Raw genomic sequence first — 23468 nt, forward strand, 5'->3', positions numbered from 1 at the left:
AGGCTACTGGGACAGCATTTAGTTCTGCTAGATGACTCTGCAGAGGTTTCCACTGTGCATGAGCTAAAGAGAGAAGAAGACAGCTGTTCAAACTCTCGATCCAGGTACTTCAAGAAATACGACATAACTCTCTGTCCTCTTAGGAAAACAGGCATCCCGAGAAAGTACATTGTTACTAAGAAAACACCAATTTTGGCAGGAACACTGTCCCGATCCATCTCAGGAAGGGAAAATTGGTATGACATATATATTTCTTCGGTCCTCCAGCAGTGAAATCGATCTCTAACACTGAAATAATAGTTTAAGGAAAGGTATTTTCCAGTCATTTTCTCATTTTATCTTCATAATGTCTTCTTAAGAAAAGGGTTGGAAAGAGAGATGAATTTTATGATGTCTAAACATATCAAAAATGGCTGTTCCAAAGAAGGATGATTGTTTTGTTAAGTCAAAGCCGTAGGAAAAGTAAGAGAGGAAGGGAATTTTAAATGGGACCGAAAAATGGGGAAATGTATGAATGTGGGTGTTCTCAGCCACAGGACTGAGGGTACCAAGAGAATAAAGAGATTAGTGATGCACAAAGCACATCCCATCCTCTGGGAACAGTTAATAAACTGTGAACTCAGACACATTCATCATATTCTTACATATTTTATAATTTTGCTTCTAGCCTTGGAGTTAATATCATCCACCATTCATACATGTTTGTATGCCTGACCCCAACTGCTTAATCAGGAATGTGAATGGGTTTCCATTCACCAAATGACATTAGAGATTAGAGAATAATCAGCTAGAGGGACTTAGGTTATTTCCACTTTCTTTGAGCCATCAGCTAAGTCTTACTTCCCAGTACCAGAGAAAATATTGGCAACAGCCTGAGCCTTCGGTATACCACAGTTAGAAAGACAATGAGCCTTGCTTTGTTGACCACAAGGAAGAAATTTCACACTGCAACTTTTGGGCTATTAAATAAGACCAACTCTTCTCCCCATAGTCCAAAAACTTCCTGATTTTACAAAAAGGGAAGCTTCTTAGTCCAATAGAGGTTTTCCCGCAACAAAATTATCCGAACTGTTATCAAAATTAGAATCCTGATCTGATAATTTTACAGGAAATTTTATTCCATGTTAGGCTTCTCCAATAATATATAGTAACCAGGGTTTTGTTTGTTTGTTTCTTTTTAAACAAGTCACCAAGGATAACAACTTTCCTGGATCCTGGCCCTCACAAATCACTTCCTAATTCGCACAGATGGTCCTACCGCACACAGGTCCAGCATTACACACATTCACAGGGAAGTAAGAGAAGTTCAGAGCTCAACATGAAGTTGACTTTATTATTGCTTCCCTCTGATCTTGAGATCCATTTTGAGAAATGAGCTCTTTCCTTGTTGCTAGAATGGAAACCTCCCCCCTGGAACATTGATTATTTTCTTTTTGTCTAATTTATGTTATTTTCAGTACTTTCATCTCTCCAGAACTGATATCTTGCCATGATTTTCCCAATATTTGTTGAGATTCTTAGAGGACCAAATAAATAGCACCCAAATGAGAAATAAGACGAAGACAGAAGTGGAGTGGGATCAAAATAACACTTTTCATTTCATTATGGATAAAGACTGGGCAGGAACTCTAGTTTACTGAGAAAGCCAAACAGACCGGCTAATTAATTCCCTGAATTAGGCAGATTTAGCCACTCATTCACAGCTAAGGCCAGACTTGCCAGACCTCCCAGGTGAGTGTGAGTATGACAAATGTCACACAGGAGCAGAATGTAACTTGTGCTCTATGTATCCTCACTCTTTCAACAAAAGACCGAGACATCCTAGCTTATATTTCTAAACCTACCAACCAGGTAAATCACCATATCTCCTCTGGGGTGAGGTCTGAGGGTAGAGGAGAGTGAGTAAAGCGGTGGCAAAAGGCCAGGAATATTATGCTACTGAGCTTCATACTGAAGGAAACAAGAGATGTGGTCAGAAGGAGTGTTCAACGGATGCAATTCTCTCTTACCATATCGGAGGCTTGGGTTAGATTTCCAGGCCAGGCACCAAGATGGTGGGGGTTTTGAAGGGTCAAATTAGTAATACCATTCCTTCCTGTTTCTAAGTTCTGAATTCATTGAGAAATAAGGTCGGGAATAAAACGAAGACCAAACTACCATCATTACTACTGATAAGGGATAGCTTGGCAATTATAACTTAATATGAAAGCAAAACTAGGCTTACTGCACCTTTCCCCCAGATTTGAGACCCTGGAAGAGCTCCCAGGTGGCACAGCAAACACTTACTGATGTTACTACCTCTGCTTGGTCTGGGGATGACAGTAGTATAAAGATGCCACTTTTCCCATGCCTAGAAGCACTAATAAATGGGCTACATCCAATCAAGAAATGCTTGCCACTAATTATCATCCGCCAACCTTCATACACTTCTACTACTATTAGAAGAAGAAAAGAAAGGCAAAAGAGTCAAGGGTTTTGAGGAAATTTTGCTCTTCCTGGAAATCAGAAGAAAAGAAAAGTAGGCATTTCCTTCATACTGTACCTCCCACCTCCACAGGCTCCAGGAAAGCCTAGGTCATATGGCTGAATTTCCATTGCCTCAACTGAATACCCCAAATTGGAACCCCTTGCCTGTCTACAATTTATGGAGACTGCACGGAGCTCTCCTGCCCTCATTTCCATGTCCTGGGCTAGTTATTTTTTTATAACTTTTTTTGCATGCTTTATGCCACAAGAGCTGGGGCATGTTTCTTTTTCCTTGGTTGCCATCACTCACTCTACTCTTGTAGTTCCTCTTCCCTGAAATTGCTTACTCCTCACTGCCTTGCTAGTGCTCAGATACAGCTCCTTTTCGTGTAAGAGTTTTAATGCTAGTCACTATCCACTATAGAAAATTAGCAAAGAAAGTACTGGACAAAAAAAAAAAAAAGAAAAGAAAAGAAAAAAAAATACTGGACATTGGAAACTTTCTTTAAATAACAAAATACTCAAAAGAGTTATTATTTATATAAGTTATAAAATATAACTGATAACAACTCTGAGCTTTACACTGCCTCAGTCCTGACCCTCCACCGGGATGATTGCAACCAGTGTTTGCTAACACAGGGCAGACTTGCTTCCCATCTGATGCCCGTGGAAGACATCTTTACTTGAGATAAGGAAGGATGGGGCCTCAGAATCCTTCCCCATACAGCAGTCCAGATGGTCACGACCAATAGATTTCAGTTGAACCTCAAGACAGATTTTTACTTCAGATGACCTCATACTGTCATTTAAAAAAAAAAAAAAATGTATTGCCCACCATCAGAAGTTCTTGAGACTGTGTCACCTTTACATGCCATATTTTTCTGCCACCTTAGTATTTTCTTAAATTTTTTTTACAACTTTCCCAGTACCTTCCTAGCAAACTGTATTAGTCACCTGGTACTCTGTTACATTCCTAGACATCCCTTTGTAGACCAAGGCATTATCTCTTTGGGTCTCATGTGTGATAGAGATAATGATTATCTCATTATCTCTATCACATACACTTGCCTGCTGTTTGAATCCACCATAGTCAGGACCCTCTGGATCCCTTTCTGGCAGGTCTGGTTCCATCCAGGCACCCATTGTCATTCCCACCCCATCACTCACTAATATTCTAGAGTGGCATTTATACCTGCCATGTTATTTTTGTTTTCTCTGGCTCATGTTTGTTTTTTCTTTAATGTTTCTTTTCCTGCTTCCTTTTACATTAAGTGAATAATTTCTAACACCTTCATTTTTAAGATTTTTTTCACTATTTCTTGATTTATTTCCTGTTTCAGACCTACATTAACTTATTTCCAATGAAATGTAGAAATGTTACACCTGTAGAGCTCTCTCCGCCTTCCCTGGTTTCACGCTGTTATTTTTATGCATAATACATCTTTACAGGTTACAAAGCCAACAATGCATTGCTATAACTATAACTTTATATAATTTTATGTATCTTAAAGAAATTAAGAGAAGAAAGGGAAACAGTTCAGTACATATAACCTTTCTTATTTAGCCTCTGTACTTGGTTCTCTTCATTTGTCCTTGAGCATTCAAATTCTTATCTGGAGTCATTGCCCTGGGCCACATGCGTCTCTGTTCTCACTCACTTCCTTTGTGTTGCTCCCAGCAACATACATTCCTCTAGGCCAGCAGTATAATGATATGCATAGTGTTTTACATAACTGCTACTGAAATTAGTTAAGAGAAGAAAGAAATATGCATTTATATTGTCTTCCGTAGGCACACAATTAATTGCCTTTCCTTGCACTCTTTGTTTTCTCCTGTGGGAGTGAATTTGGCATCGCTTACTACTACCTGGAAAACTTCCTTTGGTGTTTCTTCTAAGGTGGTTCTGGAGTGACAAATCCTCTCGGTGCTCCTTTACCTGGGAATGTCTTTATTTCACCCTCATTTTTAAAAGACAGTTTTGCTAGGTTCCCATTTACTGTTGCAATTTTTCCTTTGAGCACTTTAAATGTCATCCCACTGTCTTCTGTTTGCCATTATTCTGATGAGAAGTCAGTTGCTAATCCTGTTGGGCTCCCTTGTAAGTGCAAATTCATTTTTCTCTTGCTGCTCTCAATATTTATACTAGAATGTGTCTTTTGTGAAACTCTGCATTTGTCCTACTTGGAATTTGTTGAGACTCTTGTGTTTGTAGATTAATGTTTTCATCAGATTTGAGACATTTTTGGCCATTATTTAACTATTGTTTTCTGCTTTCCATCTCACCTTTGTGTGTATGTATATCAATATATTCAATATATTATATATAATTATATTCACCTAATGGTATCTATATTTCGCTGAGGATCTCTTCATTTTTCCTCATTCTTTTTTCTCTCTCATGTTTAGATTGAATACTCTCCATCAATCCTTCTTCAAGTTTGCTAATTCTTCTGCCAGTTCAATTCACTGTTGTGCTGTCTGATGAATATTTTGTCAATTTTTATACTTTTCAAATCCAGAATACAATTGATTCTTTTTTTTTATAACTTGTATCTCTTTGTTGAGATTCACTATTTGATGAAATACTGTAATCATACCTTCATTTTCTTTTTTAAAGTATGGTTTCTTTTATTTCTTTGAAAAAAATCTATATATTCATATTTCTTTCTCAGTATACCTATCTATACATATATATATAAAGACAGAGGGAGAGGGAGAGAGAGAGAGAAACTACTACTACTTTGGAGTTTTCACTTGTTATATCCCATACCTGCTCACTTTCATAGGCAGGGGTTTTTTGCCTGCTTTTTCCCATCAGACCTCCCATTTTCATTGTATGCCTCACATTTTTTTGCTGGAAACTGGTTATTTTCGATAATACTGCAGAAATTCTGGGTTCTGGTTGATCCCCTTCCCTTTCCGCAGGAGTTGGTTATTGTTATATGCTTCTTTATGCTTCATGACTAGGTTATTTTCCTAATATCTGTTCTCTCCCTTTCCCATGTAGTGGGAAGCCATATGGGATACTGCTCTTTGGAGGATGCAGCCTTGGACATGTGCAAAGTCATTCTGAAATGATGGTCTTTTGCAGTCTCTTTAACCATCCCATTCCTTGACAATAAATTCCACTTAATTGCTGGCAGATTGCTCTGTTGTTTTTGGCAATGTCCTGGGGCACAAATTTCTCCATGGATTGATCCAATTACATTCAGACTCCTTTACAAAAATAGCTTTTTGAGATCAATTTTTGAGATTGTCTGATCCCAGGAGGGCTCTTCTTAGCTGTCTGTTTCCTTGGTTCCGTCTGGTAAACCTATGGCCAACCTATGGTTTAACTTCTATCTCTAATGCATCTACCATTTGCCTCTTAATTGCTCTACACCATAACCTTCACTGTTTGGAGAATGTCCTTTGGCTTGAACATCCCCACCCTCTGCTGCAAACAAATTCAACTTCTTTGGGAAGAAATTCTAAGCTCTATGTCTGAACAAAATCTCCGAGCCCAGGCTCTAGCACTGATGGAGGGAATAGAGGCACACTTTTCTCTGAGTGATACCTCTGCTTTCAGAGCACAGTGCTTGGCAGAGTGAGGTCCTGCTGTAGTCTCTGGTTTATTTGGCTTGCCTCTCCCTAAGTGGAGCCTCTGCATTACATATGAATTGGGTGAAAGTGATTAGGGCCCCAGAATCTATAGAATGCTGAAGTCAAGGTAAAATCCCCATCCTTCAAGTTTGTGGTAGGCTGAAAAAGAGAATGCCCACTTCTCTGTTGCCCTTCCTTGGAAAGTAGGCTTTATAACAGGTAGCTAGTGGCAGATATGGACATGCTAATGTCCTGCCCCTCCCAGGAAGATACTGTAGCTCTCCACTGGGAGCTGGTAGGAGAGGCAGCTCTGTTGTTGCTGTACTTACTTGAAGTGGACTTTGTTTCAAGTTATAATGGGAAGAGAGAGGAGAGAGTTCAAATATCACAGATTTTTCCTGTTCTTATCAAGTTTTAGTAAGTTTTCTTTAATACTTTTTTTTTTTTTTCATTTACTGTATACCCTTGGGATCATTTCCAGAAACTTTAAATAGGTGGTTTTGTTTTGTTTTGTTTTTCCTTAAATAACGCTCACTAATTTTACTGAGAAGGAAATCGATAAAGCTCCCGGTGTTGCCATGCTAGAAGTAAAACCTTTATATAACTCTTGAGTTAGTCAACATAGCAACTGTTATCCTTATAACCAAATAAAAAGGTTTGTTCTACCCTGTAAGGCTCTTTAATCCTGATATTTCTTGAATCTATTGCTGATCAAGAGCAATGATCAGTATTGGCGTGCCGTGGGAGTTGTATTTGAAGTATTAATGTGTTTTTGTATTTGTCTTTCTGAACATAATGATCTTCACTCTAATCTACCTATGGCATTCATTTGATACAAAAGTATGAAAATAAAGCAGCTAAGGAAATATTCAGCTCTCTTCTCAAGGGAGAGTTAGGTTTAATTAAAGGAGAAAGAATATTCCAAATTCCTTTTCCTTACCATTTAGAATATCAAAAACTGTAAAGATTCCTCCTTCTGTGCACTCCTTCACCCAGGCTGGGGGGCGGGGGCAGTTAAACTCAGAGGAGTTTATTTCCAGGTAAGTGGCAAGGAAAGGAGCACGCAAAGAGAAGAAGAAATATTTAGATATATCTGGATTTTTACTTTCTGGGGAAAAGAATTGGGAGGGGTGCAGTGCAAAGTAAACAGAGAAGAGAACTGAGCACCAAGACCCTTGAACCATATTTCCTATTTAGGATACTAGGAGGAGACCATTATGCAACAGGTCTCATTTACCACAAGACACCCCAGCTTTGGTGGGGGTGGTCAGCATGATAAAACAGAGAGAAGAACGGAGGAGGGCACCTGAGCCTCCCTAAGATCATCTGAGGCATGGACGCTGAATTGAAGTCCAGTCTGCCACGAGGCTCTGTTGCGGTAGATAAAGAGACTACACGGCATGGGCTGGGGATTGACTTCTAGGCCAGCGCCTGGAGAGAGGATCAGGCATTGACTCAAGGTCTGGAGGCAAGGAAAACTGAGAGAAAAGCCAATTACCAAGATCGAAATGGCCCATACTCCTAGGAACACTGCCACACAAAGAGAACAGATACTAGTCCACCAGTCATGTGCTGTGATACTGGGCACCAACGCCCAGGAAGTCAAAGAACATCACATCATAGAACAGATGTCAGCCAGCATACTAGCAAGGACTGGCTTGAGGACCCCTCTTATTCCTCCCCACTCCACCAAGGCCATCAGATCATGTCAACTTCACCTTTCTCTCCTCTACACTTGGCCAAGACTTTAGGGAGAAAGTGGGAGTGAGGTTTCAACATTTCCACCCAATTTTAACTGCACACTCCAACTGAGACTGTTTAAAATAAAAGATGGCACTAAAGTCATTTCTTTCATACCATTTCCCCATCATCCTCTGACAGCCAGTAGTATCATAGACAGCTGCCGGCAAACCCAAAGAGCTGCATTCTCTCCGTACTTCCGATTTAAGATGAGCAAATGTTACAGCAACACCGGAAGTACATGAGTGTGCTGGGCGCATAATAAATATATTTTTTTACCTCCCCCTTTTTCTTCTCACATCAGCGTGGGCATTTTTTTTTTTAAAATATGTATTTTGGGCTGTCCAGCAACCAAACAATCTCTTCTGCCAGGGAGTATAGCAAGACAGATCAAAGTAGAGTCACAGCCTCCCTGAGCATTACAGAAACTGGACGAGAGCAGTTTTTCTTCTGCCTGGCCCCTCACAGCTAACGCAGGGCGTGTCACCTAGGTCTAGCTAAGTGGACTTCCATACTGCTCTTTAAAGCTCCAGCAAGTATTGTCAGGTTTCAAGGAGAAGCAGAGGTTTCCAAGGCAGGAGTGACTACGGAGTTGCAATCTGAACGTGATTGTGAGTGTCCATTGACAGGAAGCCAGGATGCTGGGTCTTACCAGGCAGAACGGAGTCTGTGGCATAGCCTTGTCAGCTGCTGTCTCTGTCAGCCTGGGATGCCTTCGCAAAATACTATAGACTGAGTGGCTGAAACAACAGAAATTTATTTTCTCACAGTTCTGGAGGCTGGGAAGTTTAAGATCAAGTTACGTGCCGACTCGGTGTGTCAGAACTCCCGGCCTGGCTTGCAAACGTCTCCTTACTGTGTCCTCACATAGCCTTTCCTCTGTGTGTGCATGTGGAGACAGAGACAGATCTCTTTCTTCCTCCTCTTACAAGGCCACCAATCCTATGGGATTAAGATTCTACCCCGAGGACCTCATTTCACCTTAATTATCTCCTAAAAGCCCTATTTCAAGTACAGTCACAGTAGAGGTTAGGGCTGCTTTGCGTCTCTCTATTGCTGACCCAATTCTAATTCATCAATTCTATCAAGTCTCTCATGTCTTTCCAAGAAACCCCTTTTCTGTGTAGGTTAACTGCAGCTAATTTTTATTGTTGGCAACCATGGAGCTAGACTGGCACAGATACAAGTATCAGAAAACAATCACTCACGGAATTGGTGTTGGTTATTTGCCCTAATAGGGGCTAAAGAAAATGAAAACTCAGACTCTGGGAATGTGAACCTGTCAGCCACAATGAATAGCTGGGTAAGTTTTCTTCTGTGGTGATCTTTAATGAAGTGTCCGTTGAAAAGAAGGATTTAAGGGATCAAAGTGTCACTGCCACTGAACAGTGTGAATGGCATGAAGAATGTGGAGACACTGGGGTGAGCTGGATGCTGCTAATGGGACTGGACAGCTTAAAGAAGGGCTGAACAAACTCAAATCTCTGTATGTTAGCTTAAGGCGCAGACCCCCACAATTTCTCTGGTTGTGACAAATGGTTGCATACACAGATGTCTGCCAAAATCAAGAGCAAATTTTAAATTTTGTGGACTCTGGAGTACAAGCCCTTTGAACTGCCAGCCTCACCAAGGTGCTCACGTGCAAGGGACAGTGGTCATTAGCAAATAATGGAAAAACCAAATACGGAGAAAGCTATGGAGGCTTGGAAGTAACCCCAAACCATATTCTATACTAAGCCTTGCTTGACAGCCAAAGAAGAGCCACCTCCTTTCTTTTTGCATCTTCATCATCTTACACCAGGGCTGAGCCAGCTCTCTGGCTCTCTATACAGCCCTTGATCGTCCGCCCTGCCGCACAGGGCGTCATGCCGGCAGGCCCTGCAGAGGGAGCAGGGTTACCTTCCATACCTGGTTAAGACAGTAGGCTAGAAGATGGGAGAAAAACCTTCGAATATAGAGGACCTGCTATTTCAGAAAAGTCTGTATAGGTCTAGTGGTCTGGTAAACTTCAAAGTCTATGGCAAATACACTGTTTATCTAATACTAAGAGCCATAATGCTGCATGGGCCAGAACGGCTACCATGCACACACTCATTCCATTGGCCAGGTGACTCAAAAGGCTTCTACCATTTAATGGCTATACAACTTAGAAATTATGGTCCCACTGATTCAACGATGCCCAGAGCAGACAAGTAACTCTAAAAGGGAATCATAGAAGAGGTCTTTAGATTTGACAACAGAGGTGGCAAGAATATAGGCTACACAGGAACTCAGTGGCCTTGACTCAGTGCCTGGGCTATTGCCCAACCAGAGTCAACCTAAACCCTCAGTATTGGACCATATCTTGAAAGGGTAATTAGCGAGGTCACTCACTTTCATCTTTCTCCATCATGGGGAGAGGAATCAGTATCTTTTCTCTAGAATAACTACTTATGCTGAATTTTCCTCCCGCTTGTCATGCTTCCCCCATGACCAGCAGACTCACAGACTTACTGAAAACTCTATGTATTGTGGGTTTGGGCTGTCTGTCTCCTTAATAATTAGCTTCTCTTGGTTGGTTTCTGCCTGTCCTCTGAGTGTGCTTTTTCAAATTTCATGTTGATTCTGTGAGTTACAGAATATCCTTTCATTCAAGTTCTTCCCTGCTTAAATCAACTATAGCTTCCAGTGCTTAAAATTATGAATTCTGGAGCACCTCCCCTACCTCCTACCCTTTGACTTACTTTTATTTCTTCTATTACCTGGCTCCTTAGGCAGACAGTTGCTACTAACCTTTGCACTAAGTCAGGCCATCCATCCATTACCACCCCAAATATTAAGCACTATGCCAGGCACTGCTGGTACACAGAATTAATGTGCCTCTGACCAGGGATGAGGACCTATGAGAAGGTATGCCTTGAAAAATCAAGGGGATTGGATCGGTAAATGGATCTGGGAAAAGCAGTTAGTGATCTGTGATTACATATTTACTTGATATCAGGTCTATAATTGGGGTGTTAGTGATTTTCTCAGTGAAATGTACTTAGATCATGTACCTGCCATGTGTGAACCTTGGAGTCAGATTTAAAAAAAAAAAAAATCTCAAAACAACTTTTGTGTTCTTAACATGAGCTTCCAGGCCCATGTTTTGCCTCATTACTCATCTTCCTGCTGTGAAGAGGCTCTTTAAGTTACCCTAAGGTTGTATGGAATGTTAAAGGGACGGATCCTTCATAGCAGCTTTCAAGGGACAATGTTTTCATTCCATGCAAAAGTTTTTACTTCTGAACTCCATCAGCACATTAATCCTTGATCTAGAGAGTGTGATATGTTGGTCAATTAAGTGGCTAACTGATAGTTAAACAAAGTACCGGACCATCTTCTTAAGGCATAATATTTTATTTTCCAGTACGGTACTATAATGAAGATATAATCTCCTTTTTAGCCTAAAGTTCACATGATGCTCTGGGGCCCTTTTTCTCAATGTCCCTCCCCCTGCTGTAAAACTACAGATTACAGAAGTACAGGAAATAAGATGGTGTCCACTGGTACTAAGTCTTACTCTACATTTTGTCTTTTTTATTGAATTCTGGCTTTATTTTTAGTTGTTGTTTAGCACCCTTCTGTTTTCACTGGAAGAAATATTTTGGATAAATGAATTTATTTGACTGTACCACCTATGGTACTCTACCTAGGTGCTCAAAAAAGTAAGTTAACTTTTAGCATGAGACTTCTGCTTTAGAATATCAAAACTGGCCAGCAACTAAGCCAGTATCTCTTTCAATGTGTAATTTAAATCAAGAACTAGACCATTAAAGCTCTCCTGACCAACAGCTGAAAAGAAGTATCAGGGATAGGGAAAGCAATTATCTTTTTTTTTTTTTAAAGCAGAAATTTTGTCTATTCAATAAACGTAATATCTAAAAAAATAAAATAAAATAAAATTCTAGGGTGTCTGTATTCCTAAAAAGAGCCCATCTTTTTTTTTTCCCTTTCCTCCTCCATTTTTTTTTTTTTGTCTTTTAAGAGACTTACCAAGATAATATGAGGTTAATATTGTTAAAGAAAATGAATGTCCTAGGAGAGGATCCCTCAATTGCTTGACCTTGTTAACAAGAGGCTTGAACCCTCTATAGTTAGTTTTGAAAGAGGATTAACACTTTAATCAAGTGTCAAAGGGGAAATGACAGGCCTTGTTCAAGGAAGCAAAATGTAGCAGATGTCAGTATCTTTCTGGAACAGTGTCCGTTCTTGTCTATAGAACAGAAATGAAAAATAAGAATAGTATGTGTCATCTTCACTAGGGATTTTTAATTTGCATCCAGCTGTCACCATGGCTGTTCTCCAGATACCTGCCTGTTCTTTAAAGATTAAGTTTAGAGATAGATGGTGAAGTGCAGGAACCCGCGGGCCAGCTGAAGAGCTTGAGTCAAGGTTATACCACCAAAGCCTGTGTTTTCCCAACGTATCTCCAGGGTATTGAGTTTGGCTTCCACCAGGAAATTATAACCCTAAGAACTGCTGGTTTCATATTTAAGGTTCCAAATAAATATTTCTACCTAGATTCTCTGGAAAATGACTTTCTTTGGGAATGCTCTTGGGGGCCACCAAGGTGTTGGAAGAGTTAGAACTCAGCCATACATGGTTTAGAATTCAAATCTTGATCATTTTCTTTAATCACTTCACACGGAATGTGGGGAGAAGGGAGAGGGGAGCGGTATAGGTGTCGATAACTAACAAGGAGTTCATACACAGTCTTTGGCAGTCCCTTGTACAGTGCGAAGAGAGGGTAGGAGCAAACGTCCCATTACCTGAACTCTGAACTATGAAGGGAGAACCCAGGGGGAGTTCTCATAATTGTCTCTGTGATGACTAAATGAGGTTTATTTGTGAACTTGCCCTGTTTAAAGTACAACTTTGCTCCTGTCCAGCCATCTAACACCTGCTTGGACATACCATATCTCACAAAAGGAAGGAAAATTTATGATGTCATCATGCCCTTGGAGGCGTTCTCTACAAACAAGGGGCTGTCTCCTCCCCCAGGTGCCTCTGGCCCGCCATGGTGAAGTGAGGGATCAGGCTGGCCTTGTGGGTCTCAGCTTCTGAACTATGAAATCATGGTGTGTGGTAGACGTGAGCAGTCCAGTCTGGAGCCATTAGCCCCGTGTGGCTACTGAGCACTTGAGGATGCCTAATGCAACCGGGGAATTGCATTTTTACTTATATTTAACTTAAAAAACTGATATTTGAGTCCACTATTTAAAAGCTTTTAAATATGTTTGGAGCAACTGTAACATTTGATTCTGCTGTTTCAATTGCAAATTTTAAGAAGTCTAATTATTGTTCAAGTATTTCCAATGAAAATTTAGTGTCTGGGGGTGCCTGGGGGGTCAGTTGGTTAAGCATTTGCCTTTGGATCAGTTCACGATCCTGGGGTCCTGGGATTGAGTCCAAATCAGGCTCCCTGTTCAGCAGGGAGTCTGTTTCTCCCTTTCCCTCTGCTCCTCCCTCCTGCTCATGCTCTCTCCTTTTCTCTCTCTCTCTGAAATAAATAAATAATAATATTTTTTCAAAAAAAAAAAAAAGAAAGAAAGAAAATTTAGTTTTCTAAATTGGGGATATCCCCTAAGTATAAAATAAAAAAAACAGATTTTGGAGACTTAAAAAAGAATGTGTAATATCTCACTGATAATTTTTATATTGACTACATATTAAAATGATAATGTTTTTAATATATTGGGTTAAATAAAACATTATTAAAATTAATGATGACATTATGTTTCTTTTTTTAAAAGCTTTTATTTATTTATTTGTTAGAGAGAGAGAGAGCGTGCACACGTGAGAGAGAGAGAGAGCACGGGGAGGGGCAGAGGAAGAAGCAAACTCCCTGGTGAGCAAGGAGCCAGATGTGGGGCTAGATCCCAGGACCCTGGGATCATGGTCTGAACTGAAGGCACTGCTTAACCAACTGAGCCACCCAGGTGTTGCTGGGTCACTGTGTGTTTATTTGTTTGTTTTGAATTAACGTATAATGTATACTTTAAGGGGTGTAGGTCTTACACAATTGACAATGCTCACCACAACACATACCCTCCCAATGTCCACAGCCCAGCCACTCCATCCCTCCCACCCCACTCCACTCCAGCAACCCTCAGTTTGTTTCCTGAGATTAAAAGTCTCTTATGGTTTGTCTCCCTCTCTGGTTTTGTCTTGTTTCATTTTTTCCTCTCTTTCCCCATGATCCTCTGCCTTGTTTCTCAAATTCCTCATATCAGTGAGATCATGTAATAATAGTCTTTCTCTGATTGACTGATTTTGCTTAGTATAGTACCCTCTAGTTCCATCCATGGCATTGCAAACGGCAAGATTTCATTTTTTATAGGTCTGCATAATATTCCATTTTATACACACACACACACACACACACACACACACACACACCCCACATCTTCTTTATCCATTCATCTGTCAATGGACATCTGGGCTCTACTCCATAGTTTGGCTATTGTGGACACTGCTGCTATGAACAATGGGGTGCAGGTGCCCCTCCAGATCACTACATTAAGCAAGGGCAAAAAATGAACTATTGGGACTTCATCAAGATAGAAATCTCTTGCACAGCAAACAGTCAACAAAAGTAAAAGACAACTGATAGAATGGGAGAAGATATTTCCAAATGACACATCAGATAAAGGACTAGTATTCAAAATCTATAAAGAACTTAGCAAACTCAACACCCAAAGAACAAATAATCCAATCAAGAAATGGGCAGAAGACATGAACAGACATTTTTGCAAAGAAGACATCCAGATGGCCAACAGACACATGAAAAAGTGCTCCATATCACTTGGCCTTAGGAGATACAAATCAAAACCACATTGAGATACCACCTCATACCAGTCAAAATGCTAAAATTAATAAGTAAGGAAACGACTGATGCTGGCAAGGATACAGAGAAAGGGGAACCCTCTTACACTATTGGTGGGAATGCAAGTTGGTGCAGCCTCTCTGGAAAACAGTATGGAGGTTCCTCAAAAAGTTGAAACAGAGCTACCCTAAGACCCAGCAATCGCAGTACTGGGTATTTACCCCTAAGATACAAAAGTAGTGATCTGCTCATTACATTTCTATTGGACAGTGCTAGGCTAGACTACCCTAGTCAATTCTACACTTACAGCTTTTGGATTAAGTATATACTGGAGAGGATGGGAAGCCAAAGCAAAAATTCTCCTCAACCAATCAAGAAAAAATATATTTTTTTAAAAGTGCAAAAGTGAAACAAAAGCCTTCCTTAGCCACCTCCCCTCACATCTCTTCCAAACTTCAAGTACTTAAGTAATGTCTCCCACAGTAACAACTTGGTGACTGCTTTGCTCTGTCCTGGCCAACACAGGCGATTTTCTCCTTCTGTTCTTATAACTGGGCCATGTTCATGGATAGTTAACGCTCATGTTCATGGGAATAAAATTAGAGGCCTGGCTGAAATGGAAACCCTGAACTCCCATCTCCACACAAGCTCACTCTCAGGACTTTTCCTTAAAAACCCCATAAAGCCAATGTAACTTTAATGCATAGGTCATACTCCCTCCCCGCCAAAGTATGGTGAATACTTTCTCTTCCTTCCTTCTTATTCCTCCAGCGTCATGGCATTCTTCATTTCTTCCATTGATACTGAGCCCTTTCCTTGAGCCAGGCACCATGTTGGGCATGGAAGGGAAGGACATGCAGCCCACCCAAGGCAGACATTTAGATAATCATTAGATGGACTATGTTCATGGTAGGAGTGACGCCTACCAGAAGTGGAATTACCAAGGAGATAATCCTTGACTGTTCCTTCCTCCTTTGACTTCCCAAAGGAAGGCAGACAGAAGAGAGAGCATTCTGGGATGGGAGGCGTACACGTGCGTGTATGGAAGCCAACGCCACGTGGCACTACAGACAACGAAAGCAGATTGGTCTTTCTTAGGCATAAGAAACAAGGCGTGGGAGGGAAGCAGTGGGAAGGGAGGGAGCTGACCGGAAGCCATTAAGTTCCTGTTGATGAGATATAAAGAGGAGAGGAGGATCAGAGAACACTTCAAACACCACCACCATGTTGTATAAGTTTTCTCCTCCATCCAGAGTGGCTTATGCATTACCAGCAAGTTAAGAAATTCTCATTCTCCCAGGGCTAATTGCAGAACTTGGGAGTTTCTAAGATATTTGTGGCATCATCTTTGTCATTCAACAGCATTTATTGGGTGTCTTGTATGAGCCAGCCACTTACCCACCGTAATAAGGATACAGAACACTGGCTCCTAACTAATGTCCAGAGGTCACGGGCAGTCCAGGGCGTATTAATAACAGGCAAGGCAGGGGTAGTCTGGCAGGGAAGCATAATGTTTTTTTTTTCCTTTCTTACAACTTGGGAATAAAAAACCCGTATTTAAAATATTTGGGGGATAGAGATATCCTGCTTCCCAGTCAGGGTGTCCTATTTTCAGCCTTATTTTTCTGTAGTTCATGACTTAAATATGTATTGAAAAATAATATTCATAGGGACGTCAATCCTTAATCGTCCTGGTTTAAATCGTTCTCCGGAGTGTTTCTCAGAACAGGTCATTACAATCAAAAGATAAGAGAATGTTCATTATAGTACATGGTGGAGAAAAGAGACTTAAATTTGGGAAAAGTCCCTTCCCTTCATTTTAAAGAGTAAAGTGGCAACATGGCAAAAACTTAGTGCACTGGAATTCCATTGGATATAGAAAAACATCAATGTTCTGAGATCACTCGTTTGACTATTGTTGCATTTTCCATCGTTGCAGTATGACTTAAAAAAACACATTCTTCCATATGCTATGGGCGATAATACGCCACGGATCTTACATACACCATGGCTTTAAATAGTACCCATCCAAGAGCCTCACTGTGTCATAAAATCCAATAGTTCATCACCTCCTACTTCTGAACGGCTACCGTTGTCAGGAAAACATTGCCGTGGCTCAAGCCCCAAATCAGAAGCCAAACCAAACCTGCCAAGTGGTGGATTCCCGCTGCCCACTGCCCGATGTGTCCCCCAGTCCTCCCTCCGCCGGCTCCCTTCACACGGCATGTGAAAGGCGAGCACGGGGCACCTTTGTCAGCCAGGCAGCTGGGCGACGGTGGGCTGCCAAAGGTCGAAGAAGCGTCTGCGGCGAGAGGACAACTTGCTGAATCCCTGTGTGAAGTTCTGCCAGTCTGGACCCATCGGGCATCGTTTAATGTCTAGAGCTGCAGGGGCTAGCTTTGAGTTCAAATCTGTATTGTGGAATCTGAACCATCGAAACACCCACTGCCGCAAAAAAAAAAAAAAAAAACAAAAAAAAACAAAAAAAAAAAACAACCCTCTATGAATCTTGTTTAACAAAACAGGAAGAACTTCTGCCAATGGCGGAGAAATAAATTCCTTCTTTCCTGCTGCCTGGACCACAGCATAACGAGGGCGCCCAAGCTCTCTTTGCAGTAATAAAACAGAATGCCCAGGCTTTTTCTTTTGATGTGTTCTAGTTTCAAAGTTGAGAGTTGAGGCCTTTTCATCCTTAATTTATCTTCCCTTGTAAATATGTCTGTACCCCTTCCAATATCTGCAGTCTACACATTTTCAAAATAGAATTCACTCCTTCTCCTATTTCAGTTGTATAACTTTAGGTTATGGGTCAGATTTTCGGCTAAATAAACATACCTCGGGCTACAGCTCTGCAAATACCTCTGGCAGCAAATTAACTCAAACAAATGTTTTGGTTGGGTGGTGAGGTTGTTTTTTAATAATCTTTCTGATCTGCCTGGAGGTCCAAGGATAGACTAGGTGAACTCCCAAAGGCTTTTCTAACTCCGTGTTTCCTGCCACTTTAATATGCAGTTCTTGAAGTCTGGCGAAGTGACGGGTTTAAACTTTCACCACCAGAGGGTGCTCCTTGTTTGCTTCTAATAATCCTTTCACGCTCAGATTTGAAAGATTAGGGCCCTGTCACCAGACTCCTCCCAGCAGCAGCCAGCATCACCCAGGAAAGGGTTCCAGAAGCCCTGTGGGGAGCGCTCTACTTCAAGGCACCAGATTTCACTTTGGCTATTATGTGCTTGGAACCCAAACTGAAAAGCTCTGTAGCTCGCACCAACCAAACTGCACAAATACATATATTCATTGCAAACCAAGCAAGGCATGCAAATCATTTTTCATTCTCGTGCTTCTGTTCAGTATTTACTACATAACAACCATGAACCCGGAACTCTCCCACTCTCTTCACACACCAAACAATAAAATACCACAAAGTAAAAAGAGAATTTGCTTGGCTATACCGATAATGCTCTTTTCCAAGAAGGCAACCTCCTCTTATCCGAAGCACGCACCTCTCCCTCTTCTGCTTACGTGGGATTTCTTGTTTCTCAGGGGAGCATTTTATCAGCTTCAATTTCTCTTAGAGTATTATTTGACTGACTGGGATGTGCATGTGAATTTTCCACCCGATGTTTTCCGGTAGGCACAAAGAAACAGAGATTTTAACTGGTTTTAAATTTTAAATGGTAAGAAACTCTAATGTGTTTTCATCTGAATGGCAAAGTCAATCATGGATCAGCCAAGTGTTTCTATAAGGTGCCAGATTTTTGGCTGTGTGAGCTGTGAGTGCTCTGTCACAGCTTCTTGACCCTTCGATTACAGCAAGAAAGGAGCCACACAGACTACAGACACCAACGACTAGGTGTGGTTGTGTCCCAAAACACTTGATTTTGAGGAACAGATGCTGCTGTTTGCTGACTCCTGAAAATTATGCCTCTTAATGTTCACACTGTTCTTACTGATTAAATTCAGAAAAGTTTCTAGTATTTTACAAAGTTGAGAGTTGAGGCCTTTTCATCCTTAATTTATCTTCCCTTGTAAATATGTCTTTTCCCCCTTCATACAGTTTTGACAAAAATGTCACCTAAGTAATCCATTTTAAAGTTCACGGGTCCTTTGGAGGCATACCATTGGGCTCCCTGTCCAGAGCTTTTAAAATCTGTGCCAAAGGAGTCTTAAGACTTTCACAGTGTGTCATTATGTTTATGTCCTGGGAAGATCTGTTATGGTAAGATATAAAAAGAACCAGAAGGATGTGACACTGGCAATTTCTCCCAGAGATCATATGGAAAGCAAACAAAAGACAGAGTTTACCTTCAGACTGATGTGTAGCTAGGGGAGTCTGGGTCTCCTTGGAGTAGGACACGACTTCCCTGGGCAGGAAATCCACTTGGGTAACCTTTGACACACCCAGCCTGTGCAGTCTTCGCCTGTGAGTGACAAAGGACAAAAGCTCAGGGAGGAAGACAGTCCTTGCAGAAGAGCTATCAGTAATAACAAACAGGACCAACACAAATCTCAGCCTGCAAGTTCTCAATGCAAGTGGCTGGGCCATAAATCAGGACAGGCCTCAGGATGGCATCTGGGGCATGTGGCTTCTTGCCCCACTTTGGTCCTACTTTGTTGGTGATGTCAGGTAGGTCCCTCATGCTGAGCCTCACTCTATCTTGGTCTAGCTCAGAGAAGAGCCCTTCCATTCGGAGCACATTTGATTTTGCCTGATTTAAATTTATAAAGGGAATTTTCATTGGTAATAGGAAATCTTAGCCTGTTATATGCCATGGACAAAGGAAAAATAATGACTGTCAAGTCAGAAGAAAAGAAAGATGATTTCTGAGTGGAGTAGCATGTTTGCCATGAGAGTAACGAGGGGATCGTGCAAGGGGGAGTGGGGCACTTCTCGGTTCTCCAAGATGGAGATAACAGCGACCAGCATGCGAATTTGCTTAAAGATATCGCCATAGCATAGGGGGCAAAGAGGGCGCTGGGCTAAGAGTGATAAAGGTTTGGCTTGAAATTCCCCAACCACTCTGTGACCATGTGAAAACTCATTTCTGAATATTTATGTCACACTTCAGGTCTTTAACATCTGCAGTATCATCTGTCCTTGTGACACCTCTGTGAGGCCGAGGGAAAGATGTTATCACCATTTCCATTACAGATGAGGAAAGGGAAGTGCTGTGTAAGAGACAAGTGCAAGTACATGCAACTCACAAATGGTAGAACCGAGGCCAAAACACTGTTGGCCTGAGTCCTGCTCCAGTGCCTTTCCCACCAAGTCAACTCTTCCCTAGGGTTCTTAATGGTGAATTCTGAGCTACTGCAAAAATCTAAAGTGCCTCCCGAGTCACCCAGGAAACCTCCAAATCATGGAGGCAGCAGAGTCTGGTGGCTAAGCATATGGACTCTAGCCCCCTGCTTCCAAGCTGTGTGTGATCTTGAACAAGACACCTAACTGCTCTGTGCCTCAGTTTTGTCATCTATAAAATGGAGAGATTACTAGTACTTGCTATTGGGATTGTATCTGCACTATATGCATAGAATGCATGTACTACATATATATTATGTACACATATGTGCATAATTTACACATATAACTTAAAACAATTTCTGGAACATTAGTTTTCACCAATAGATTTAGTTCAAGCATGCGACATATTCTACCATGTTTCTTAAAAATTTCTGGACATAGAGTATGTACGAGTGTCTCTGTGGGAAAGGAGTGAAGGTGAAAAACACACAATTCATAAGTTTCTAGAGGTAATCCCAACTACATTCCCTAGCTTTCTAGGACCCATCTCTAGTTATATTATTGTTTCTAATTATTACTAGCAGATGGCACAGACTCATTGTATTTTTGATTCTAGTAGTAATAACAACATGAAAGATCATGCACATCACAGCTAGAAACGTCCATGTACAATTTTCCAAGCATTCTAGGCAAACAAAATTTTCTTCTTTTCTGTGAGTCACTCACACAACCGAGGGCTAAGATGTGCCCAGAGCAGACCAAACAGACACAGGTTTAGACAACAAGCTTGCTTGGCCCCCTCTGAAGTCTCAACAAGCCCCACACAGGCCTGGGCCTCACAGGCCTCATTCACTCCAAAGTCTGGGCCCCCAAAGAGGGTCACGCTGGGTTCCTGACCCTCTAGGCAACCTCCTCACACAGAATTAGCAGAAAATAAACAGATATGCTAGAAACGAAGTTGCCAAACAAAGTAAAAGTCTCAAGGTTTCAAAGTAGGAAATTCAGGTTTTAGTTGAACATCAGAGAAGAACACTTTCTTTGCTGAAATGGGTCTTTCTTGAAGCAATTGGAAAACAAAGCATGAGTAGACACCACAGGATGGGTGGGGTGCTGCCTTTCCTGCTGTTTCATAGCCCAGAGCAGCCTCCTGAAGGCCCGAGAGGACAGGCTGCCTCACTCAAGGAAGGAGATGGCAGAGAGACATGTGCACATATCCAACATAGGTATACTGAGAAAATAGAACAGTTAAAGGAAACGGTGTACACCGTTTCAGTTCTTTTACAAAAAGATTTTACTTATGAGAAGGGAGGGTTCAGAGGAGGAGGGAGAGGATCTCCAGCAGACTCCATGCTGAGTGCAGAGCTCCATACGGTGCTCCATTCCACGACCCCAAGGTCGTGACCTGAGCCGAAACTAAGAGTCAGACGCTTAACTCACTGAGTCCCCCAGGTGCCCCACTGATCCCACCATTTCCATTGGGGTCACCGCTGGTATGAAGAGATCACCCCGGATCCTAGATTTCTATGGGCATCTGTGCAAGGCACTAGAAGTTACCCACACCTGCCGGCAGGGATTCCAGGGCTTCTAACTAACAGGAGGGAAGCCGTAGGCCTATCTTGTTGGATAACCAGCAGCAGGCACTGGAAATAGGCAGCAGACATGTAACTTGATAATCCACCACGGCAAATCAAAAGCAACTGGTAAGACAGTACAGCATAAGGGTTAAGTCATGTACTCATTGAGAAACGAATTTCAGTTCAAATCTGTGCTTGGCCACTTACCAGCTAAACGGCCAATGCAAGCTTTGGACAAGTGACAAACTTGTTGAGCCTCAAGCTTCTTATCTATAAAATGGGTATATATCACTGGGTGGCTGTGAAGAGTGAATGAAGCTAAAACTTGTCAAAGCACTTACTTTTGAGCCTGGCACATAGCAAGCAGCTCCTGGCTTAAGTGTCTCTACTCTCAATTTATCTTTTTGGTTGATTATCATAATGCTTACATTTGTTTTAAAAAATCAGAGAAGGCAGATTTATTAATGCTCTAAGTAAAAGACTTTTTAAGATAGAAGCTTTGGGGGGGCAACTGGGTGGCTCAGTGGATTAAGCCTCTGCCTTCAGCTCAGGTCATGATCTCAAGGTCTTGGGATTGAGCCCCATGCCCGGCTCTTTGCTCAGCAGGGAGCCTGCTTCCCTCTCTGCCTGCCTCTCTGCCTACTTGTGATCTCTTTCTCTCTCTCTGTGTGTCAAAAAAAAAAAAAAAAAAAAGCTTTGGAGTTTTCCTCTGTCAATGAGACCTAAGAATCACACTACTAATTTCTTTGTATGGGTACATGTGTAGTTTTTGCTAGTTGGAAGAGTATTTTCTTTTCCTTTAACTGAAAGCACTTTTACTATGAAACTTCTTTGCTTTCAAAACTTATCTTGTATAAGTGAGCTTTTCTTACTAAGCAAAATATTTTATTTTCTCAATAGTTATTGAAAAGTTTCAACCAGTCCCTCACTGACCCTGTGTTTGACAGCTCAGGGTCCCAACTCCACCCAAGCCATCAAAAAGAACTAAAAGCCTAGTTGTGATCACATGATCCTCCCAATGTGTCCATCAGTGGATACATCGATAATAAACTTGTGGATGATTTGGTCTCAAATTTTAAAGCAATCCCTTATAACACTTCTTGCAGTAATCTTGACAGATTACTGTATCTTTCCATGCAGTCTCTGGACTGATTAAGCTGCCTTTGTATCAGATGCTTTTATTCTTTGTGGCTATTTTGCTGTTGCTTTAGTAACTATGTAGTTATAATGCATATAAAGAATTTTCATATATATATCTTATTTTATTCTCATTATAATTTTACATCATATTCCAATATTATACCTGAGAAAATTGAGGTTCAGTGATGTGAAGTCATTTGCTCAAAATAACAAAAGTAGTAAGTGACCAACTCAGGCCTTGGCTCCATCAGACTCCAAGTCCAAGGATTATGTTCTTAGAAACTGTTCTCTGTTGACCTTGTTCTCTTTTTCCTTGTGCCTGACGAGCATCGCTTTAGTGAGGTGCATTCTTAAAACCTAACAGAGTGGAGGGCCAAGCACCTGTGTTCATTTCATAAGCATGAAAGAGGATTCCTGAGTCATGGCCAGGCCTCAAGTATCAGAACATAATAGAAGGATAGTGTTTGCCTGGTGAGAACCATGCAGTTGTTCCCAGTCCTAGCTGGTTCAGAAAGGCTGGCCAGGAGGTGGCACCCTTCCACAGCAAAGACCTTCCTCTTCAGTGTGCTCTCTGAGTCCTCAATTCTGAGTCTGCCCTGGATACATCTTAGGGCCTGCACGTCAGGGGATCCAGAATCCATCCACTTGTACAACCCTGTGATCTAGGACTTCCTCAACTTCCCCTTTTGTAGAAAAATATTTCTACAATTTTATCAGCTGACAAGATAGTTCTAAACTATGTTTAAGAGATAAAGTAGTCAGTAGTTATTTTCTCTAAAAGTCTGAACTTTGAGGGTGCCTGGGTGGCTCAGTCATTAAGTCTGCCTTTGGCTTAGGTCATGATCCCAGGGTCCTGGGATTGAGCCCCACATCAGGCTTC

The 23468-nt window shown here is 41.4% G+C and overlaps 1 protein-coding gene across 3 annotated transcripts in view; it reads right to left on the reverse strand.

Annotated features, from left to right (window-relative positions):
* DYNC1I1 (dynein cytoplasmic 1 intermediate chain 1) overlaps positions 1 to 23468 on the reverse strand; it is a 299879-nt gene that overhangs the window by 208221 nt on the left and 68190 nt on the right. For all 3 annotated transcript variants that reach the window (XM_032304874.1, XM_032304873.1, XM_032304875.1), the window contains one exon: positions 18938 to 19053. In XM_032304874.1, the coding sequence (XP_032160765.1) occupies positions 18938 to 19053 (116 nt within the window). The remainder of the gene's footprint in view (positions 1 to 18937; positions 19054 to 23468) is intronic.

Source organism: Mustela erminea, chromosome 11 (assembly GCF_009829155.1).
Source record: "Mustela erminea isolate mMusErm1 chromosome 11, mMusErm1.Pri, whole genome shotgun sequence".
Classification (NCBI taxonomy): domain Eukaryota; kingdom Metazoa; phylum Chordata; class Mammalia; order Carnivora; family Mustelidae; genus Mustela; species Mustela erminea.